Source organism: Syngnathoides biaculeatus, chromosome 15 (genome assembly GCF_019802595.1).
Source record: "Syngnathoides biaculeatus isolate LvHL_M chromosome 15, ASM1980259v1, whole genome shotgun sequence".
Classification (NCBI taxonomy): domain Eukaryota; kingdom Metazoa; phylum Chordata; class Actinopteri; order Syngnathiformes; family Syngnathidae; genus Syngnathoides; species Syngnathoides biaculeatus.
The window spans coordinates 7,464,733-7,478,054 of NC_084654.1; the positions used below are offsets into that span (position 1 = coordinate 7,464,733).

At 39.9% G+C, this 13,322-nt stretch overlaps 1 protein-coding gene across 1 annotated transcript in view; it reads right to left on the reverse strand.

Annotated features, from left to right (window-relative positions):
- Positions 1 to 5,686: 5,686 nt before the first annotated feature.
- wdr43 (WD repeat domain 43) overlaps positions 5,687 to 13,322 on the reverse strand; it is a 30,405-nt gene continuing 22,769 nt past the window's right edge. The window contains exons 17-19 of the mRNA XM_061843267.1: positions 12,838 to 12,907; positions 6,780 to 6,838; positions 5,687 to 6,619 (exon numbers count right to left, since the gene is read on the reverse strand). Coding sequence (XP_061699251.1) covers positions 6,479 to 6,619; positions 6,780 to 6,838; positions 12,838 to 12,907 — 270 coding nt within the window. The 3' untranslated portion in view covers positions 5,687 to 6,478. The remainder of the gene's footprint in view (positions 6,620 to 6,779; positions 6,839 to 12,837; positions 12,908 to 13,322) is intronic.

Genomic DNA, 13,322 nt, shown 5'->3' on the forward strand with positions numbered 1-13,322 from the left:
TTTCCTTGGATAGTAAGTAGGTTTCTTTCGGCTTGTGCCTTTCGGGGTCGCCACAGCGTCTCAGATGAACGCACATGTATATGTTTGGCACAATTTTTACGCCGGATGCCCTTCCTGACGCAACCCCTCTCAGGGAGTGGAGGCCCCAGTGGGATATGAACCCACAACCCCTGGTTTACCAATTTGGGTATTAAGATTGCACAAGATGGTGATTTTAGTCCACTGAAGTCGTCGCCAGAAGTGTCCCACGTCGAGTATTCACAACATTCAGTCCAAATTCAGCAGGATTTATTGAATTATGATCGGGTTGGCCAGAGCCTCCTGTTTAAGATGCTACGAGTTTGAGAATCGGAAGCAAAAGCAGATTGATTCTGAATACAACCACATACCAGTTATAAGATGGTGTGCACACTTGTACAATCATATTTTCTCATTTTTACTTCGCCTTTCAAAGTTTGCATTTAAAATCCAATTGAATTTTATAGTTCATAGAAATTTGAACAGGGATGTGTATACTTTTTATATCCACTGTATATTAACTTGTATTTTTCCACACAAAAAATAATAATAATATTTGGGCTAGGAAAATATTTACATTTTCCTGCAACATGTTTGTGGTCAGGTTGATTTCATTCAGGCTTTCACAGCAACAACAACAACAACAACAACAAGCAACAGCAAGCGTAATATAATCAATTACGATCTAAATTAAATTAGTAAAAATATTTGTGGTCTTGAAATTCTCTGTTCTCTGGTCTTTGGCCTTTTGGGTGACATTTTTTTTTAACAAAGTTGTTTGTGGTGTGGCAGGAGGTCCTTCCACTCAACAATGCGAGCAGATTTTCATTTTCAGTTTCATTAAAAAGCGAGAATGACACTTGTCGGGGGTAAATTATATTTATCAATTGAAATTTACGATCATTGCTTTAAACAGATGAATAATGAATTTTTCTGTGACAAAAAAAATGAAATTTTTTGAAAAGTGAGTTGCAATCGCTAATGCACGTCATTATTATATATAGATTCATAATATTAATATAGATTCAGGCTGTCCATGTCGAGCATAGGAGGGATGTTGTGTGTTTTGATGTGAATTCAATTTGTCTACAAATGTATTGTCTAGTGAGCAAAAGCTAGAAAGAAAAATGGGCAGGAGCAGCATTCTAGGGCAGTTAGCGGTTGTTAACTTAGCTGTTAGCCCATTACTATAACTGTGCTCCGCATGTAGCCAACTGCCCCCACTCAGTCCTCTGTCAGCTTGAGCTGCTATGTGAATCTGCTGCTTCTTCATAGGTCGCTGGGTCTTGCCAAGAGCTGCCCTCCAAAGGATGCGAGCATTGTAATTAAAATTCTCAAAGTCATTAGATAATCATAACACTTAAATGATACGGCTCTTGTTATCGATCCAGTTATTCAATTATCGTTCCCCCCCCCATGTCGAACTGATGAATATCAGTCCAATAGTAGTTGTGCATTCATAATATTTCTATTATATTCCACTAACTGGCCATGGAGACCTCAAATTATCATAAAATAAAAGTGAAGTGTCTTACAAAATATCCCACTTGTGGGTGACAATATGTCGCCAGTGTGTGTCACCGTCTAAACTTGTTTTTTCACAGCTTTGATGCCAAAAGGATCAAATCGTTCAGTCCTTGAAGGCCAAAATTCTCTTGTCATTTTGTTTCTTTTTTGCATGCGTTTGTTTGTGTGCCTTTTCAGCAATAAAATTTAATCCAACCCAGACGCCCCCCCCCAAAAAAATAATAAAACAATTACGATGAAATTAATTACTTAGCATGTTTAAAACATTTTTTATGATACTTGTTTGTGTCAAGGGGTAATGCAACTCCCACTGTGATTTATCCGATTCAGACATGCAAGGGGAGATTCCGGTTGAAAGGGGCGACCAAAGACTGCTGCACCACTTGAGCTGGGGTGCTGGGGCGATGCTTTGCTCAAGAACATCTTAAGAATCCACCTGCATAGAGGTGGTGAAAAAAGGGGGATAATGAGGTCACGTACGCCTAGATATTTACTCTATGTGCTCCTAAGTGTATGATGTCCCCCCCCCCCCACCCCCCATTACTCAGCCACAATACCTTTTCACAGGAATGGAAAATCTCAAAAATTGTGCCCCAGCAGAAAGGGCACTTATCTGATCCAGGGCAAAAGGGCATGTGCTGGAGCACCACAAGGGATATGTGCATGTGAAATATACCTTTTAATCTTACTTTGACCTCATGATGTTTTCAACAAAGGTTAAGGAAAGCTAGTATAAAGGCTAGGAGATTTGACCTTCCCCGAGAGGCCCACGAGGTAAAGATTTGTGGGCCAAGACCAGAATGCATCCATCACTAATCAGAAAGCAAACTAATGAAACAACTTTACTCAGCATTCACGATACAATACTTACCCTCTTTGTTTTTCTTTTCCTTTCGGCTTGTCCCGTGAGGGGGTCGCCACAGCATGTCATGTTTTTCCATCTTAGCCTATCTCCTGCATCTTCTTCTCGAACCCCAACTGCCCTCATGGCTTCCCTCACCACATCCATAAACCTTCTCTTTGGTCTTCCTCTCGCTCTTTTGCCTGGCAGCTCCATCCTCAACACCCTTCTACCAATATACTCACTCTCTCGCCTCTGAACATGTCCAAACCATTGAAGTCTGCTCTCTCGAATCTTGTCTCCAAAACATCCAACTTTGGCTGTCCCTCTAATGACCTCATTTCTAATCCTATCCAACCTGCTCACTCCGAGCGAGAACCTCAACATCTTCATTTCTGCTACCTCCAGTTCTGCTTCCTGTTGTTTCTTTAGTGCCACCCTCTCTAATCCGTACATCATGGCCGGCCTCACCACTGTTTTGTAAACTTTGCCCTTCATCCTAGCAGAGACTCTTCTGTCACATAACACACCAGACACCTTTCGCCAGCTGTTCCATCCTGCTTGGACCCGTTTTTCCACTTCCTTACACCACACTCACCATTGCTCTGGATTGTTGACCCTAAATATTTGAAGTCCTCCACCCTCGCTATATCTTCTCCCTGTAGCCTCACTCTTCCCCCTCCAACTCTTATTCACGCACATATATTCCGTTTTAATTCGGCTAATCTTCATTCCGCTCCTTTCCAGTGCATGTCTCCATCTTTCTAATTGTTCCTCTGCATGCTCCCTGCTTTCACTGCATATCACAATATCATCTGCGAACATCACGGTACAAGGGGATTCCAGACTAACCTTATCTGTCGGCCTATCCATTACCACTGAAAACAGGAAGGGGCTCAGAGCTGATCCCCGATGCAGTCCCACCGCCTCACCATTGTTCTGCTGCCATCATACATGTCCTGTACTATTTTAACATACTTCTATGCTACACCAGACTTACGCATGCAGTACCACAGTTCCTCTCTTGGTACTCTGTCATAGGCTTTCTCTAGAGCCACAAAGACACAATGTAGCTCCTTCTGACCTTCTCTCCACTTTTCCACTAGCATCCTCCTCATCCCCCCAAAATAAATATACCCCAGATTTAGAAATATTTTGATTTATTTATTTAGGTAGTTCATGAGCGATCAACCAGCAGTGACTCTGACAAACCTGTAAGAAAGAACAGCTAGACTGCCATCGCTCTTCTCATAAAAGGAAGCATGTGAACTGTGAAGTCCAAGTCTCTTGGGGTCTTTATTGATGAGACGAGGGCAGCTGTAAGGACATATTGAAAGACAAAGTAAATCTGGAAACAGATGAGTAATTTGTAATAAGATGCAAAATGGTGCCTGTGCAAATTTACATTAGACCTCAAGCGTAATATAATCAAGCCTGATCGGGGTCGTCTCTCCTGGGATTTGTTGGAAGGGCAGAGTGTGTCCTTAACGAGCAAAAGTATCTCGTCATAGATGAGGACGGTCGCTGGGGGAGCAAGAACTCATGCTCCGACGACCCCATCATTGCAAACTCTCACTCACTGTATCCCTCGCAAACTGGATCCGGAGGAGACATAAAGAGGACCAAGAGATGATGACTTGAGGGGCCCATGACTGACCCTGAGAGCATGATACAGCATTTTAAATTTGTGTAGTTCTCCCCCCTAAATAAATAATTAGAATCACATACCAGGGAGGAAATAAATATCTCAACATTCTTCTCTCTCCATTTCTTATCTGCTGTTTCTGATAATAATATTAAAATAATACCAATACTAAATTTTCAAAAATACAGTAGATCCTAATGTTGCAGCTACTTGTAAGAGATGTCACATCCCAGGAGACATGATTCACATTATGATCATCTGCTGTGATGTTAGGCATAAAATTCATGCCATATGTGGGAATACCCATCTTTGGAGTAATATCTGACCCTCAAATAAAACAATTTATTGCCTTTGCCTTAGTGTGTAGAAGAATTTTGCTGTAGTCGAAGTTGCCATGAACCCCTAACGCCTTCTTATGGCTCAAGGGCCTCATATTACTCATAGACCTTGAGAAAATTCATTTTAATTCACGAGGGGGATTTTGAGATGTGGGATCTCAGAGCTCAACTGTGTTTGTATTTCGTAAGCACTTATTTCATGTATTCAGGACCTAAAAGATTTAGTGATTTATAGACCAGTAGCATAACTTTAAAATCTATTCTAAAACTGACTTTTTTTTTTTCTCTCCTTGGGATGTGAGGTTTTTCAAAGGCAGTATGTGGGGGACAGCTTTGTCACTCTATAGTCTTTTCTGAAGCAATTAAAAAAAAAAAAAAAGTTTGAATGACAATCTGCTGAACAAGATCCCAGAAAAAAAGATTTCTCCGCAGGGTGTGATTCAGGTGGAGCTCAGAGTAGAGCCAATGCTTTTCCACATTGAGGAGCCAAATGCCTCCCTGCGGAGGTGTTCTGGGGATGTCTCACCAGAGGGAGACCCACGGGACGACCCACGACACTCTGGAGAGGCTGACTCTTTGCTGGTCTAGGAACACTTTGGTATACCTCCGGAAGAGCTGGATGAAGTGACTGGGAGGGGGAAGTCTGGGTGTCGTTGTTGAAGGTATTCCTCCCGCGACCCGACCCAGAGAAGCGGTAGAAGATGGATGAATGGATGTATTGTACTTTGAATTTAGCTGAAGCGAGATCATCGCTTATTTGTGAAAGCCAGATCCTCCAATTGTTTCCCCATAACTATAACTGTGAAACATTACATCATCAGCATTTGTGTTTCAACTGCAATAAATCAAAATTATGTGATGCACTCCATGTTATTTTCCCCATTTTATAGTTCATCTTTGTTGGTTCTGTTCAAAGGCACATATTAATTGAATCAATTCTTGCTCAATCAAACTGAAAACTTCTGGACAATACATCTGCTTTTTCATGTAGGCTGTGTGATTTTATGCATGCATTTATCCAATCCTTGTGGAGAGTGGGGGATATCAGTAAGTGGGTGTTGTACCTGTTGGGGTCAGAAAATTTTATTCTATATGTAGTGCAAAGTTCTATTTAATTTTTTTTTAAACTTGAAATGTTGGACATATATTTCAAAAATATATATTTAAATACACAAGACATCACTTGCAGGGTTCTTGTGCAGTGTTTGGAAACAATTTTTGCATTACAAATAACATACCTATACAAAAGTATGTTTATCTTTTTTTTTTATCTTGAAAAACTAATTTAAATTAGTCATACCACCCTGCAAACAGTCATCATGTTAAAACCCCATTTATTATTCATCTTTTTGATCACAGTTCACTTTTTTCCTCTTTCATTTCAAGTTTGGGTTTATAAGACAGTGGACCTCAGAATGTCCTGACCTTACATTTAAAAAAGAAAATAAAGAAAAGCCTTGAGGAGACATTACTTACAAGAGTTCCTTTAATCCCAAGGACCTCTGCTGGGTAGCTGTAGAGGGAAGAGCTCATACAAACACTTCACTGTACACAAAAATTTACATTGTTTTGAGGGGGCATGATTTATGGTCTTAAGTCCGCCTCTGGATCAAATGGTATTCTTTCTGTACAACAAAGCCTGCATCCCAGCTCCCAGAACTGGGCACAAATTGGCCAACGTGGTTACAGTCAACCAGGAAGAAGGTATCAACATGTCTACTGCACAGCATAACAATATACAGTAGTATAAGAAGACATTTTCAATGCTAACCTGGAAACCCCTCAAATCGCCCCCAGAAATTTCCAACCTCATCGGGCTACAAAGAACTGGGATGCAGACTAAAACTGACAAAGTTGAACAGCATTGATCTAATGGTCCGTAATGTGTTGCCTTCTTCCGTGGGATGGTAGTCTGCTGACTGTAAAAGACAATGCACAAGATCTTTGCTAAAGGTTTAACCTAAGATGGAGACCAAACTGCTGTAATTCAGTCATGTCCCTCGATTTTGTAAAACCATACATTGTCAGAATAAAATCAAAAGCATGAAAATAAAATGAAAGTATACATATACATATATAACTGTTTTGGGTCCATTAGGGTTTGAATTCTCATTCTTCTTCACTCTCATTATCATGCTCCATGGGTTCCTCCCCATTCGCTTTGGAATCAGTCCTGCTGTCGAGATCTTCATTCTGCTCTATTTGCTCTTTCTTGTCATCCTCCATCAACTCCTCCTCCTCCTCCCAATTCTAATGATGAATAATAAACAGCACATAAGAGTCAGATTTGAAGCAAGAATCTGTTTCTAGCCATTATCGCAACTACACTGGAGATGTACGAATAAAACAGTTTCCCCAAAATGCATTGCTCATTTTAAATATTCACTTGGCTAATCTTATCAAAGCTTACATCAGAGTCTTCGTCCAGAAGACCTTCATCCCCAGATGCCTCATCTTCATCTGAAGATTCTATGAAAGGCAAGAAGAGGGGGAAAAACAAAGTAAGAATGGGATGCAGATCTCTATTCAGAAGAAACATCTGTGCCCTGGAGATGGCCTTATCCTGTTCAAAGGAGAGCTGTCAAAAAGATGGATTTCTGAATATATAAAAGATTTTACATCAAAATTTAATTATTCCTCAAGGCAAATTTGATCAATTCACGATCTTGAATCAGTTTGTTTATACGTGGCCTTTGATTGGCTGGCAATGAGTTCAGGGTGCACTCTGATGCAATGACTGAATGAGTATGTGCAAATACAAGAAAAGGTGGCAAAACTCAACGAGATTCTCTTTCAAGCGAATAAAGGTCTGAAAATGTTGAAGTCAAAGTAGAAAGCGAGTGTTCAGAAGGAAACATGTGGACAGAACGGAAACTGAACCACCTCAAGCATCACATTCAGCAAGTCATCTGAAAGCTAGAAAGTTAGAATTGTACCCAGATGTAAGATGGGAATCAGGATTGGTACTTCGATGGGGAAGTGCCAAAGACAGAAAAGGAACGAGCTGACACTGAGAAACAAATCGAACCAAGAGCAAGTTAAAATTCTCATCAGCAACATCCATCTAGCCATCAACAAGAATGCATCTTTGCTGTTAGTTCAACATTTACCATCATATGGCAAAGTACCTGAGTATACCACAAAGCTGACGTAGCAAAAGTTGCCTTTGAATTTTTTTTAATTCAAGCAATCAAATAGTGCAGGGTGAGACTGTGTGTAATGATAATAATCCACCTTGGCACACCCTCATTCCAGAATGAAAGCACACACAGTACAGTGCACAAAAAGATAGTACTTTATTTTAACAGAGGAATACTCAACTGATAGGTCATGTCATATGTACTCTACCTTGAAAATTTTAGGTTAATCTGATATTTAATGGTGTTTTGAGTAAATTTTTATTGGCAATTACGAATTTTCATGAGCGCCACCATTTGGGCGAGTCACATGACAGGAAGTTATGTATCCCATGCACAAACAAAGCAGTACACAATCACGGACAGCACTGATTTCTCAGATTTATCCTCATATGATGAAGAAATAGCAGTATGGGTTTATCAGGAAGATGGAGGAAGACGTCCATACAGACTTGAACTTGTTGCTATAAATAATGGTGGATATTTGAATCAATTTTCAGACAGGAATGACACAGAATCTGGCCCGCTAACTAACTAGAGGCGCATAACGGTCTAACTCTGATTGTGTCGGAACGTTAATTATGTAAACTTTTGACAAAGTTCGCTCAAAGAAAAAAAATATGAGGACCACCCAAGTTTTCAACAAGAATGGACAGCCTTTGTGGAGAGGGAGGGTTCTGCTGTGTGTTTAAATTCACAGATGGGGAGTATGCCAAAGCATTCGTACTCAACCTTCCCAATCAACATTTTGCCAATTTCGCACAAAGACAAGATAATGAAACGAATAAAAGACGTCTTTGTTGGCAAGAACTGTTCACCATTGTACCATCATTATGGCAAATCAAATTGAATTACGTTCACGATTAACGGATGGAAGCCTCAACGCCTGCAATGACGTATGAAAGGACAAGTCGCATTAATGGCGAGAAGTTCTTTTGTCATAATTGGGTAGCAACATCATAACAATGTTACTTAAAATAATTCATAGTTATTGTACTCTAAAAGTGTTGGTCTTAAATGCGCAAATACACCTGTACATATGTCGTACAGCTCAGGGCGTGTTTTTTTTTTTTTTTTACTGGGGAGAATATGCCACCCAGCCTTCCTCGGATTATTTCTATCCAAATTATGGCAAGATTTCACGATACAGTAGGGAGTTTTCACGTATCCGGTGGTTGTACTGCATGTGACTACACTACAAATGGGCCATGAGTTTTTTTGTTTACATACAGAATACGTCACATCCGCGTAAGTAGGTCATGTGTCTCGCCAGAATGACGGCACCTGCGAAATTCATAATTGCCGATAAAAATCTTCTGGAAAGATCGTTAAATGGTATCGGATTAACCTCAAATTTTCAAGGTACAGTACATTTGACATGACCTATCGGATTAAGGCTTTTCATTGTTCACTGGAGTATTCCTTTAAATACAGGTAGCAAAATGACATACCATAAAACTATTTGGGAGCATGCACTGCAAAAGATACTGCGCAAGCAATAATTTGGTTTTACACCAAGAAAAACATATGAGATTTCATTGTGAATTAAAAAAAAAGAAATAAATTATACATTATATTATAAATTATTTCAAACTTATAGTTCCTAGTTACCTTGGCTTGATTAGCAATGTATTTTTTAGTTGAAAGTACGTAAATTTGATATTTTCATTATAGGTTTGAAATACAAAACTGTTCGCATTAAGTGTTCTGATGTGAATGTAAATGCTGTTACCATATTCTTTTAATAAGCCGTGCCATTTCAATGGATAACACTGAATGACTTCAGTGACCTTGCCTGTCACCGCTGACAGTGGTCAAAAGGACCGCTAAGGAGCAGAGTCTTTCCTTGCTTAGACACACATAAAAATTAGAGAGAACATTGATGCTAGCGCTGACAATTAACCCCTCCGTAGAAATTGCGTAAGCCGTGTCGCTGACCAATCAGAGGCCAGAGATTTGCCTAAACCACGCCCCTTGTTGTCGTCCGCCATAATCTCTGACAAAGTCGCATGGTTCAGTAGAGCTTTTGTTTGCGTTTTATCACGTCTTAGGGATCCTTAACAATAGATATGGTTAAGAGGTGTAGTCACGGCCTTTGTAATAGTGACGACAGAAATCCTGATAGGCTAGTTGGTGGAGTTCAATTTGTACCCTTTCCAAAACCGAAGACCGAGTACGAAAAATGTCTTCGATTGATCAAACTTTGTGGAAAACCGCATGATCAACTGAATCCATCTAAAATCAACCGGAACAGATATGTTTGCACGAAGGTAAGCCCTATTTTTGATTTTCAATACATGTCTCATATAAATGAATTAGCAGTTCTTCGCTTGCATAACATAGCTACGTGTGAATGATTGACACACTTGATCTGTGTTGAGCGATATTTTGCGAGGACCTGACTGCACAAACGTGTCTCTTTGTTGGCGGCTAGCGAACTAAGCTAAACCGGACTAGCGAGTCCTAAAAGCCTTCGACGTGCATCGAGACACCAAGACTGAAGGAAGGATGCTTGAGGACACTAAAGTAGTGATTGTCGTACTTGGTCGGGACTTACGTAGGTTCGGCACTAATTCAAGAATCATTATTGTGGGGAGCGCGTGACGTTACACAAAGAAAACGAGAGAAACAACTCGTAAATCAAGCCTCGCCTTCTTCTTTTCTTTCATACGGCGGTTCACAAACGGCTATACAGATACACATACAGATTCTGCACACAAGTGTGATAGGTAACACGAAAATAGGAAACTGTCAATGACGAATTCGTCTTTGGGTTATAATATATTATGTGGCTTCTTGGTCTTCCTCTGCCTCTGGAAAGATCTCGCGCTAATATCGATGGTTTCTCCATCGATATGCATGGAAATAACATTGAAATACCCCTTGCTGAAATACTTGAAGCCCTGCTGTCTGCTCTTCAACAATATTTCACTATTTGGTAAGAATGCCAGTGAAAAATCAGCTGGTAAATCGGACAATTTCGCTCGACTTTTCTTCCTGCGACGCCATTTTGTCTAATGTTTGTCTGAGGTTAGCAACAGTGGGGTGACGTGACTTCAGGAGGCGTGGTCAAGTGCCTTGTACAGAGGGGTCTATTTACCCCCCACTTCTGTCATGACGCCATGCCCCCCAGTTTGAAAACCACTGCTTTAGGGTATCAGAACTCAAGCATCTGTGTGGTTCTTTGGTGCATTTTATATTATCTACAACATTTAAAGGAAAAAGGGTAAAAACAAGAATGCTACTGGTCGTGTTGCTGGGCAACAGGAGTAATGTTTGCATGCAGTGTGCACCTACAAATGTCTGGAAAATGACACACACTGAATCCAAAAATCTTTATGCACTCTTCAAACATGTAGCTGACTGGTTACCACATTTGCCTCACAGTTCTGAAAACTAGGATTCGAATCAAACCATGTCTGTGTGGAGTTTGCGTGTTCTCCCTGTGCTTGCATGGTTTTCATCAGGTAATCCTGTTTCCTCCCACATCCCTAAAATAGGCAAATAGTATAATTGAAGACCAAATTTATTTGTACTCCCCAACTGACTGGAAACCTGGTAAGGGTGTACCCCGCCTTTTGCCCAGTGTTAGATGGGATATGTGACAGCACACAACCCTATTAAGGATAAGCAGAACAGAAAATGGATGGATAGACTCAACAAGAAAATGAGTAAAGGTAGAAATAAGTACAGCCATTTACACCAGGAAACAGTGACCGCTTACAAAGGTGGCCTATAACTAAGGTATTCAATTTAATTTGGCAATACTTTTGACAGCAACTACTGCTTACCCCACCCATACATGTACTTTGATCGTGAGACCACCAAGCCCCGAAGCAACGAACAAACTCAATCAAGGAATGGCCCGATCCGATCACATGATCAAAAATCGAGGCAGATCACATGACTTTCAGCTGTTTGAGACTGGGTGAAAAAGATTGGTTTTATAATTTTTTTGGAGATATTAACTCATTCATTTCTTAACACACAATATGCAGGTTCAAACCAATCTATAAGTAGCGAACACATCTTAGAACTATAGTTTTTTGTACGGGTGGTTGACGAAGCTCTGACGCAGCTCCTCGGGGAATCCAGAGTTTGGAAAGAATTTTATAAAGGCGTAATCACCAGCAGAGGGCAGTGATGGACCATTTTAAATTTGGCAAAAAGCTCTCAAGAGCAAGACAACACTGCTAGCTGGTCAAAAGTAGTAGAAAGGACAGGCTGAAAGACTGACAAGCTGAATAATTTTTTTACAAAAACACTAACTACAGTTTTCACAGAATATTTATTTTTGTAGTGAGCACAAATATGTGTTTGTGTCAGAAATGTGTTATGAGATCTTACGAGGATTGCAGTCACACCCTCGACTTAATTTGGTAGATTTGTTTGATAAGCATAACTAAATATTCTGTAAGTCTTGAAAATGCGATAAAAATCCTCATAAACGGCTTTCTTTTCTTCAACGAACACTGATTGAGCGAAATGACGGTGAAAATATAATCCCCAAGTAAGAAAATCTTGCCAAATGGAACAGTGATAGCTTTTGTTTGATGTTAATGTCACCTTTTCAGGGAATTTTTAGTACTGGCAGAAAAGAATTCCATGTGTGTGTGCGTGTATGTGTGTGTGCGCACCGTCCCTGTTTTTCTTTACACTGTTTGATGACACCCCAGGTGAATGTAGAACTTTAGAACTTAACATGCAACAAAAAGAATGACGTACATTGTATATTAAAACACAGGAGGTGCTTATTTTAGATATAGCCAAGTTTGATGCTCACAGGCTCGCAGGAATTAGGCATTAATTTGATCACGGGGATGGCGGGGGTTAATATGTACCTACAAATAGTTATTTATACACAAACTATGTAGAGAAACACATAGGTAATATACAGCAACAATAGTCTCAGGCATATATTCTTCCAAATCTGTGAAAAACAACAAAAAAAATCTTGTAATATAACACTCTTCTATTCTTTTTCAGCTTCCTGTAATTTAGTAGCTCCATGCACGCATTAGACCACACTGCCCCTACGAGGCCAAGATGCCCACAGCAGGAACAGTAGTCATCCCCCCCCCCCAGGCGGTCTGACAGGAATTCAGACAAAAAAATGTCCTCTTTAAGATCATTTAGGATTACCAAAATTATGTTTGGTAAATGCTTAATATTTCTTTTTCCTCTCTATTTTATTTGCATGTACTCTGTATCACCAGATACTAACAAATCTGATTGGAACATCCCTATTACTTGAAATATTTTAAGCATAAGAAAAAAAGTTGTCAAGAAAGAAAAATCAACAGCAATACAAAATGAAGTACAAAGTCTTACCCTCTTCATACACCAACTTGGCTGTGTGGTCAACATCAGATACTTTGTTGCTGCAAGTATTTGTCGCCACCTAGCGGTAAACAAAATTTATGTTTTTATTCGTTCTTAAATCACAAAAATAAAGAATTCAACACATTGAGGAGCCCTGTTAAGTTGGTTTAGGGACACTGAACGCTGACATGGGAAAGTGTACGTAACTCAACTTTCACGTAGCACGAAAAGTGTAATTCTGTTACAATGGACTTACTATATTAAACATGGTTGTGATTAGGTGGAAACGTTATATCCAAATATGGTCAATTTCATTTTTTTCCCCCGACAAAGACATATTACTTCCCTGTCCCCATGTAGTCTATTATTTTCCCGCAATATTGAGCAATTCAAAGTGTTCAGGGATGAGAATGACCAATTTGGAAAAACACTGAAAATGTCTGTCGATGGGGTGTTCCTCCTGGATATTTTTTGCTACTAGTGGAACACAGAGT